General features: G+C 30.8%; 1 protein-coding gene across 2 annotated transcripts in view; it reads right to left on the bottom strand.

Annotated features, from left to right (window-relative positions):
- The window catches only part of LOC117170713 (synaptogyrin), a 349,909-nt gene extending 346,690 nt beyond the window's left edge, over nucleotides 1–3,219 (bottom strand). The window contains exon 1 of one of the 2 annotated variants that reach the window (XR_004466839.1): nucleotides 3,105–3,205. Coding sequence is in view for 1 of the 2 variants with exons in the window: in XM_033357716.1 (XP_033213607.1) it covers nucleotides 3,105–3,206 (102 nt within the window). In the remaining variant the exon portion in view is untranslated. Of the gene's footprint in view, nucleotides 1–3,104 lie in introns of both variants that reach the window. The other variant, XM_033357716.1, reaches the window with a different exon arrangement.
- Nucleotides 3,220–11,225: the final 8,006 nt, after the last annotated feature.

Raw genomic sequence — 11,225 nt, 5'->3', positions numbered from 1 at the left:
CATAAAAATATAAAAGATTGTTTAATCATTAACAAAGATTAGCTTTTAAGACAGTCAGAATGACCCTTTTTGTTCAGACAGGTATACAGTCGAACTTTTTGACTTCAGCATGTCTTGATTGGGGGCAATTCAAAACGAACTTAAGTCGAAGAATTTTGACTCGGGATAATTTGGAAACCTTGTCGAACATTAATAAAATCTGTTTTAATTCTGAAAAACTCCTAGAAGTTATAAATATATTTTAAAAGGGCTCGAATTTTTTCTAATATTTTGTAAAATCCTGTAAAATAATTTTTTTTAATTTTCTACATTTTTTGTTGACACATCTGAAATATTCCAAAAATTTTTCTAATTTTTTTCAAAATCCTAGGAAATATTGGAAAATTTTAAGGTAATTTTTTTACGCTTTGAATGATTTTTCAAAATTTCATGAAAAATTTGATTGATTTAAGAATATTTTTAGGAATTTCAGAGGCTATCCATAGATTTAAAATATTTTAAACCTTCGAAGCATTTCCGAAAATGTATTGGATATTTATTATTTCTCCCAAACTTCTAAGAGTCCTAAATATCGTTTGAAAAGGGTGGGATTTTCCCTAATAATTTGTAAAATCCTGCAAAATAAAATTTTATTTTTTATTTTTTAGTCTTTCACATTCGTTATCGACACATGCAGAGAAAAGTTTAGACAAATTGGAAAATAATTTTATCGTGAAATAAAAAAAAATGTGTCACTTTTATATATTTTCTTGTAGTTAAAAGACAATACAAAGACAATAGTGAAAAGGTCGATTATTAAAAATTTTTTTAGATTTCAAGATTTTAGATTTTTAGATTTCAAGGTCGTTTTAGGAAGGGTAAACAACATTTGCATGACGCTATTGTTATACAGGTATAAGTTTACTTTCTCGGTTTGGGCTTCAAATAAGAAAAAATGTATCGCTTTCTGCGTGTTTTGTCTATATACCCTAATAAAAAAGCTTTGACTTGAGTTCGACTTGATTATGTCTTCAGTTCGTCTCCAAAACATCGATGTCTGACTGCGTCTCATAACTGAGTCGAGACATAGGCCTTCGTATTACTTTTATGGCCATGACAGGTAAAACGGCGTTTACTTGTCTCAAGTCGAGCCTTGTCTTCGCTGAGATGGTCAAATCTTTTTAGGCTGATAAATGAGATTAAAATTAATGAATGAAAAATTTGTAATTAATAAATTAGTTATTTTTAATTTAAAAATTCAAAATCTGTGGGTCTTAACAAGTATAACCCTTAAAACTTTTCTTTAAAAAAAATATAAATTGTAACTTTCTAGAAGAATCTGCTAAGCTGTTAGAAATACGTGAAAACAAACAACATTTTCGACATCATCGTCAAACAAGTATAATACAAATAAAAATTCGTTAATAAGTCGGTTGAATATATATATTGTATAAACATATACAAGATTATTTAATCATTAAAAAAGATTAGCTGTTATGACAGTCAGAATGACCCTTTTCGTTAGGGCAGGTATACACTCAAAGTTATAAACCGCTCGTGTTGGAGTTATGAAAATTCGGCTCAAGAGATAAGTTCATGTCTTCAAGATATAGAAACTTGTCTTCAGGATATAAATTGAAGTCTGGTTTCGTCTCAACACTGAGACATGCTGAAGTCGATACGATGCGGAGCAGACAACATTTTTTTGTAATGAAAGTATAGAGAAGTGTTCTAACTCCCAAAATAAAATAAATCCATATTAGAATTAGGAATCGAGAACTTTATTTTTTTTCACGCCTAGTAAACAAATGTATGTTGCTTTAAGTGGGAGGATAATTTAAAAAGATGTCAAACTAACTTATATTAATAAACTGTCAAATTGGCACAATAGTGCAATTCCATGTCAAATCATCTGAAGAATTTCAGCTACTGTCAGCAATTTTGATGAAAATTTTAATACCAGTTCTTTAAGGTGTTGAAAGAAAAATCCTAAAATAATTTTTTAAAAAGTCAGAAAACTTAGGAGATATTGAAAATTAAAAATGTTGGTCCTTTTTTTCTTATACTTCCATAACTTTGGGGATATTAATGATTTTAAGGTATATTTTTTTAATTATTCATACTAGAGCACATTTTTGAAAAAAAAATATTTTTTGAACATTTCGAAAACTTCTTGGATTTTTAAAACACTAATTTTAAAACTGAATATCCTAAAAAACACTTTTTATTTTCTTCATTTTTTATATAGATAGCTTACAACTGCTGTCCAGTAGAAAAACCTAGTAGACGACTTTTGCCATAATGATGCATACACGATGATTAAAAAAATACACCTCAATATCAATAAAATCCCCAAAGTGATAGAATTGTAACAAAAAAAGACCAAAATTTTCAATTCGGAATATCTCCTCTTTGACACTTTCAAACATGAAATTACTTAATATAAAAAGTCGCAAGACAAAACACGCAAAAAGCGAGCACAAACATAGGAACTTCAATATCGATAAAGTGAACGATTGAATGAACAAAATCAAAAATTACTATACTTAGTTATTTGTGATGGCATAGATTTCACGCTTAAAATATTTTTCATTGCAAAATGTGTGGCTGTTTATTACAATTTTATGAACAATTCCAAAGATTCTTAATGTCAAAGTAAAATAGCTTCATCGAATATCCTTCAGTATCAATATTAAATGTTCTGTTTAGTTTTATAAGAAAATGATTCGAGGGCCTATATTACACGAATCGTTCATATATTCTGGGACCAGGTACATCTTTTCGAAAATAAGAAAATACTATTGTTCAAAGTAAAGAAATTGCTAAACTTAAAAATTGGTTGTATGCTATGAGACAAAAGCTAATGAATTTTAATAACAGGGTATCTTTTACGCATCGTATAAAAGACTGACTTAAATATAAATTCTTAACGTGAAAAATTAAAAGAACGAGCAAACTTTTGTATTTTAATTAGAAGAATTGGTATAATATTGGAGAAATCAATAATACAACCCCATCAAAGTGGGGGTGGGGAATATTATGTCTCTTCTAAAATCGATAACTCACTCAGAGGTGCATCCTGCATATCAATAGAAAGTCCACTATAATTCTTAAATTTTACTTACCAAACATAATGCTCGCAGAATCACTTGAGGTCTCTGAATAAACACAATCGGATCGAATGGAGCTCCTGCTTTACCACCGCCATACGCTCCACTTCCTTCCATCTTGACGCAACTAGCAAAGCGGGCGATCTGTGAATTCAAAGCTTTAGAGACGAAAGGTCGCACATGCGCAAAGTAGTGTGCATGTAAAGTTTTTATTGTGCTTAAGAATACTAGCATGTATTCAATTATATTTCTCGAAATGATATTTCAAACTTCTACATGTTTTCATTTGTGTATTACATTATACATTTCGCTAATTAACAAAATGTGAATATTTGTTCATGTGATGTGATCAGTAATAATTTGTAATACGTATGTCAGTTTTTTAATATTTTTTCATTAAAAATTTTTTTAATCACAAACCACGCTATAAGTAGGTGTGGAAAGTTTCTTGACAAAAGTCAAACGAGTTAAGTGAATTCAAGTATACATTTCAGTAAATGCAAAACATTTCAAGTTTAGTTTCGTGTAATTTCAGATAAGCCAAGCAAATGTAAGTTGATTGAGGGGAACTAGAGTAAATTTAATGGAACTGAAGGAAATACATGAGATTTCAAGAGAATTGAAGTAAATTTAAGAGATTTAAAGTCCATTCAATAGTATTAACGTCAATTCAAGAGAACTAAAGTTAATTCAATAAAATTCAAGGAAATTTTAAGTAATTCAAGAGAAAACTAGCGTATTCCATGAAATTCTGAGTAACCAATTAATTATTATTAATAAGAACTATTATTAATAAAGTACGATCGTATGTCTTTCCACATTGCAGCTTCTACGTCCAGCTCATTTATCGCTTGTTTTTGTGTTGCGATTTTTTCTGTTGCTTAGTTTGGCAATTTATATCTAGAAATAGAAAGCGAAAGTGAAGGTCATTCCTGAAGTAGATTTCAACGAGGAATTCAATGGTGACCTTCATTTTGACCTTGAAATTGACCTTCATAGCTTTTTGAAGGACAACTTTGTTTGTTTTTTTAAATGGAAAGCCCCTTTTTTACATCTGCAATCGGTAGAGCAAAAAATATAGAGCAAAAAAATATAGAGTATTCTAGTATTTTCTTATTTTCGAAAAGTTGTACCTGGTCCCAGAATATATGGTCAGTTAGAGGTTATTTGAAATTAACCAAGTTTTCCAAAAGGTCAGTGTAATTCCTGAAGTAAATTTCAACGAGGAATTCAATGGTGATCTTCATTTTGACCTTGAAGTTGACTTTCATGGCAATTGAAGGTCAACTTTGTTTTTTAAAATAGAAACCCTCTTTTTTTACTCCTGCAATCGATAGAGCGGAAAATTCTACGTTTAAGTATGTGCCCAAGTCATAGGTCCATTGGAACGGTCAATGTCAGGGTTATTTGAAATTAACCAAGTTTTCTAAGAGGTCAGTGGAATTCCTGAAGTAAATTTCAACGAGAAATTCATTGGTGAGCTCTGTATTGATCTTAGTTACAGCGTTTTGAATATTGTAAAATCATAAGGAGATTTTTCATTAAAAGTTCCAGGTGTTCTGTTGAGAGTTCTGTTCCTCCCCGAAGAGTTATACAGTCCTATACCGTTTTTCGATACCTATGTCAATAGCTAAGGCGATACCATAAGTCCTAAACCGCTTTTCCATACGAATATTACGAATCGAAACTGAATTTACGTGTTATGAGTACACAGTTACTATCTTTCGCTAAAAGATTATTATGGCGCAAGCTAAACTTTCGGAACGAGAGAGGGTATCTGGATTAATGATGCGTCGTTGGGGAGATCGAGTTCGATCTTATGATCAAGTTCTTTTGCTTTTTAATCGCACTTTTCGTAATGCAGAAGGGTTAAATTCTTTCTCAAAATCGACAATTGAAAGAACTGTAAGGCGCTTTATGAATCATGGATCTATCAAGGACCTTCAGAGTACTTGTCGGCCAAAATCTGCAAGGTCTGAGAAGATGCAGATTGACATAGCTCAAGCATTTGTTGAAAACCCACACCTTAGTTTACGTCGAGCTAGTGATGAGCGTGACATTGCTCCTGAGACAGTGCGAAATATTTTAAAAAGCATTAATTTCCATCCTTACAAAGTTCATCTGGTTCAAGAGCTCAATGAAGACGATCCTAATCATCGGGTTGAATTTTGTGAAATTATGATAAACAGAATTGATACAGATCCTCTTTTCTTGTACAATACAGTATTTTCAGATAAATCTACTTTCACTTTAAAAAGTGAAGTTAACAGGCGAAATTGTAGATATTGGTCCGACACAAATCCTGATTGGATGTTGGAGAGTCACACACAATATCCACAAAAGATTAATGTTTGGGCCGGTATCTTAAATGATACATTGATAGGCCCTTTCTTCATCGATGGTAATCTCATTGCCCGCGCATATGAAGAGCTTCTCAGAAACCAAATTGTACCAAGAATAAGGAAGATTACAGGCGTATAATTTTCAAAATATTTGGTTCCAGCAGGATGGAGCAGCGGCTCATTATGGTAGGGAGGTTTGAGCATATTTGGATACTGAGTTCCCTCAAAGGTGGATTGGAAGAAGGGGTGAAATCGAGTGGCCTGCTAGATCTCCTGATATGACGCCTCTCGGCTATTTTCTTTGGGGTTCGAACATCTTCACTGAAGCGTGAGAGGCAAGGGGACTCACGCTAACCAAGCACCCCAAAGGGAACAGAATTTATTACGTACACGTCGTTGTTCCTGGGTAATGCTAAACGTAAACGTAAACTGCTTGGAAAAAACCTTGAAAAAACCTTGAAGATCATCACCAAGATCATCACCAAGATCAATACAGAGCTTACCAACGAATTTCTCGTTGAAATTTACTTCAGGAATTGCACTGACCTCTTGGAAAACTTTGTTAATTTCAAATAACCTCTAACAGACCTTGAACGTTACAATTGACCTATGACTTGGGTACGTACCTAAACGCAGAGTTTTCCGTTCTATCGATTGCAGATGTAAAAAAGGGGGTTTCCATTTTAAAAAACAAAGTTGACCTCCAAAAAGCCATAAAAGTCAACTTCGAGGTCAAAATGAAGATCACCATTGAATTCCTCGTTGAAATTTACTTCGGAAATGACCTTCACTTATTTGAAAAATATTTTACCTGAGGAAATATCAAACCGTCCCGGGACTTTTTAGACACTCTGTATACTCAATGTGTGCTGAAACGCAGCGTTACTGCTGGCTCTTTGTCCATACACATATGTGTGAGGCATATAGTTTCCACATTGTAATAGGTAAATTTTTAAATACTACTACTGATAATAATAATAATAATTTCTTTATAAACTTGTTCCCGGGTGAACCCGGTTTTTCATCATAGCCACTGTCTAAGTCGAATGATTGATGAGATGAGCACGTTATAAATTAATGTAATACGATGTTTGAAATCATGTGCGATAATGTTGTAGTTACAAAATTAAGAGCATGGTGTAGTTTGGAGTTCGCCTGTTGCCGCTGTTATACTTAAACAGCAGCCGCGACCGTTGGAGGTGACTGTTGTCACCTCTGGATGCTTTCTTAGAGCTACCATCTAACACTCCACAGGTTTTTAGTCGCTTGCTTTCTGATGGTCGAGGAAGTTTCTTACAACGCGAAAAGTCCCCCTTTACGAAAATATATGTTTGGAAAAAAATGACAAGCGTGTCATCTTTTTTTTTTTGTCATTTTTTCCTTTTGGTTTTTTCGCGACAGTCGAAAATAACTTGCCCTAATTGGCCATAATTTATAATAATATCATGCACACGTGATATATGTCACACGCATAATGTGATCAATATTATACAAGTAAATTGAGTCTTTTAAAAACATATTGAAAATTTAAAAAAAAAAATCTTTTTCGTAATGATCCTATTTTATTGAGGGTAAAAATGCCGTGTACATGCATAGACGATACACAAACGAGGTAATCAGTACAGTTGGTCTAAATATTACGAACTTTTAGCTAGATATCTCCTTTCGTGTGGATCTGGTGTGATCTGGTCGTACAATTGACACATGCCTTTCAAATAAAAAAAATGAGCTTGAAATTAAAATTCGACTAAATTCAGCACTGTGGTGTCAGAATGCGCATATCTCTGTCATGTTCAGTAGTTATTCCTTTATATATTTAGGTTATGTGACGCCATGTGTCAATTTAAAAATACACAGGAATCACTACTGGCCATGCCAGAGATATCCACGTTCTGACACCACTGACTAATCGTTTTCCTGTGGCCGCGAAAAAAATCACAAAGAAAAATTGACAAAAAAAGATGACATGCTTGTCACTTTTGTCCTACCATACGTTTTCGTAAAGACCAGATAACAATGCGTGAGGGTGCACTCTAGCTGCACAATGTGTCGCCAAGAACGCAAGTACGGTATATGCACAATAGGATGGTCAAAAATGTATGGCAAATTTTTTTGCATGCTAGAGGGCAAGGACCCCCCCCCCCCATTTTATTCTAAATCCAAAAAAAGAAATTCCTTAATTTTTTATTTGTTTATTTTGTTATTTTAACAGGTGCCGGTTTTGACTTGAGGTTTCCCCTGTAAAATGCATGGGGAAAAATCACTTTTTTTGAGTTTTTAGAATAATTTTTTCGGGTTTGAAAAAATGTGACGGGAAAGTATGGGGGCCTGTAGAGAATAATCCAACGAAGAATTTCATCCATCAGACGTTTTTCCCCCTAACAATTATTACTATCAGTCTAGTAAAATATTGATTAACATTGGTTCATTAATGTTTTATTACTTAAACAAATGGATTTGTTTAAACAATTTTTTTTGTTTTTTCCTTACAAATTATTACTGTCGGTCTAGTGGAATATTTATTAACCTTAGTTCATTAATTTTCAATTGTTTAAACAAATGGAATTTCTGTAAATGATTTTTTTATTAGAAATTATTAATATTTCTTCAGTGGAATATTTATCAACATTGTTTGATTAATTTTATTTAAAAACAAAAATTTGTAATAAAAATTATTATTTAAATATAACTGATAAGTAAATTATTATTAAATTAATTAATAATTATTTAATTCTAATTAAAGATAAATATTCCACTAGACCAACAGTGATAATTTGTATTTAAAAAAACATTGAAACGAAATTATTTAAACGAATTCCTTTTGTTTAAATAACTGAAAATGAATGACCTAATGTTAATTAATATTCCACTAGACCAATAGTAATCATTTTCAGGGAAAAACTAATTTTAAAAAATATTATTTGAAAGAATTCCATTTGTTTAAACAATTAAAACTGAATGAACCAATGTTATTGAATATTCCACTAGATTAACAGTAATAATTTTTAGGGAAAAATAAAATTTTCGAAAAAATACTAAAGAAATTCCATTGGTTTAAATAATTAAAAATTAATTAACCAATGATAATAAATATTCCATTAGACCAATATTAATAATTTTAAGTAGAAAAAGACCAGATTACAGTACTCAAAATGTCCATTTCATGAAGAATTGAGATTTTTTGTTTTGAGGGTAGTTTTCAGGTACTCGTGGGTGTATGTTAGGTGTGTCAAACTCATAAATATGATACATGAAATTCTTCATTTGATAATTCTCTACAGGTTCCCATACTTTTCCGTCACATTTTTTCAAACCCTAAAAAATTATTCCAAAAACTCAAAAAAGTGATTTTTCCCCATGCATTTTAGATGGGAAACTTACCCTCTAAAAAATAAAAGCCTTTTTGAACCACCCTAATGCACAAGCTGAGGGTGATCAATGTTCATTCAAAGTAAACACACTCGGTGTGTACGATGTGCATGTGTTTTGTGAGAGAAAAATTTTTTTTAAATTTTAATATGAAATAAAAAATACAATTTTTCAAAGGAAAACAATACTAATTCTATTAAATAATTTCAATAGAACTTGAAAAAATATATGATTAATAAGTTTGGAAACATTTTTTTAAACAAATAAAAACTTAAGTTAGAAATATTTATATTATAAAAAGGTTGATATTTTAATTTTTCTAATATAATAATTTAAATTTAATTTTCATATACTTGTGTAATGAAAGCAATTAGATAATAAATAATTCTTAAACGAATGAACTTAAGTTGTTAATAATTTTAAGAAATAGATGAAGTTATAGCAACAGTATATTTAAAAAAATTAAAATATCAATCATACCGTACTGTAGCACGTAATCAAATATTAACAAACTCTGAACAATACTAAATGACCTAACGAATTCCACCAGCTTTTTTAGTGCACGAGAATGGCCTGCTTTTGCTTATTTTATTCCCAAAAGTCTAATTCTCAAAATCGATAAAAATAGACTTGTGATTCCATTTACGGAATAACACAACTGAAACCTGACTCTTTTATATGGACTCAACCGAATTTGATTCCATATTGCATGAAGAAGTTGACATCATTTGACTTAAGTTTATTTTTTATTTAAAAATTTTGTTTCGTAGAGTAGTTTTGTTATACAAAATTAATGTTAGAAAGTTAGTTTTTTATATATAAAATTATGTGATTTCGTAATTTGCGATTTATTTACTTTTTATCACGATCTTATAGACAAAACATATGTGTTTTTATAATTATATAATTCATATATAATTAAAAAAATCTTTCGCTGTTTTTAAAGGCTGTCCCGTCTTGTCAGAGCACGCGTGATCATTCGATCAAATATGGCGATCGCCAGCATTCGATAAAGAGTACAGTGTCCATCTCGTCGAAGCTGCAAGTCACGTCGGATTCGCTTTTATGCGTGTGTTTATTTCCTTCTGGCCGGCTAAGGATAATAACGCTGGTATAAGGCAACATCAATTTGGAATTTTTAATGTTTTTGACAAGAGGCCTATGCTTGTTGCAGTTTTTAAGGGACAGCATAAACCTTCCAACGCACATGACTATTTCGACAGTTTTATCACAGAAATAAATAAAGTTTACAATGTTAGAAACAATTCTAGGTGCAAAGTTCGGTGTCGAACGTGAGATCGTACCTAATTAATGAAATTGAAAAATAATTTAAACTTCAGAAGAGTTTCAGAACGTAGGATAAACTTATTTAAAAAACAGAACAATCTAAAAATTCTTGCAGAAGAAATAAAAGGTGCGTCTGGAAAATGTGTACAATTGTCAGTCTTTAAAACTAAAATTCTAATGATTTTTTAAAAATTACTTTTAGCACATTTCTTCTCAGGCTGAATCCCTGCTTGTAATCGCAAGAGGTCCAAATATTTTCAATAAAAATACTTTTTTTGCGGAAAAGAGATTCGTCAATTCTCAAGTGTGAATAGTAAGGGAACTGACGTCGATTAAACAGTCATAATTAATGAAAGATTTTAATTTTTCTCCTAAGTACAATAGACTTATCATTTGATACAAATGTGAAAATTTTTCTTTAATGGTGGTGTGGAAAGGAGTTTTATGTAAAAATGTGTGGGATTTTCTAACAGACAACTGTATGAATTCCTGACCTTTCTTATTTTTATTTTTTAAGTGTATATTGATCTGCTTTATGTTTAGGGCAAAATCGTGTGCTGAGAAACGATAAAAGAAATATATATTTCTGAAACTGGTCCATAAGGTTAAAGCCAAATCTGTACAACCGTTTGTTAACATTTTTTGAATTTTTCTTGTATAATTTGAAAGGCGATTTTACATAGTGTTTTACTAACTAATGGAGATATTTTTATAATTTTATTTCTGAAATCTATCCCCTAAGTAACATATTAAAACAAAATTTAGGAATATTTATAAAATTATGATTATTGTTCATTTTTAAAATTAATGTATATAGAGTATAGTTTTTATATGAAATTTCACGACGGTTTTTTGTACCATGTTTAACCCTAGGGCAGAATCAAGAAAAATATTCTAAACGTATTTTCCTTAGTTATTAGGATACTATACAAAAAAGTACTTTTAGAATGGTTTCTCCTTTTAAAATAACGATATATTTCTTGGTAAAATAAAATTTGTTAAATTCATTTTACAATTATAAACCATTACAATTATTTTACAATGAAAATCTAATTGTAAACGCTAAATTTTGTAATATTGAGATAAATATCTTAAGACATTAAATGTTTCGTAAAGTTTCCATATATTAAGAATTTTT

This window comes from Belonocnema kinseyi, chromosome 4 (assembly GCF_010883055.1).
Source record: "Belonocnema kinseyi isolate 2016_QV_RU_SX_M_011 chromosome 4, B_treatae_v1, whole genome shotgun sequence".
NCBI lineage: Eukaryota > Metazoa > Arthropoda > Insecta > Hymenoptera > Cynipidae > Belonocnema > Belonocnema kinseyi.
The sequence above is the reverse complement of the archived record's forward strand: the minus strand, read 5'-3'. Positions and strand labels throughout refer to the sequence as shown.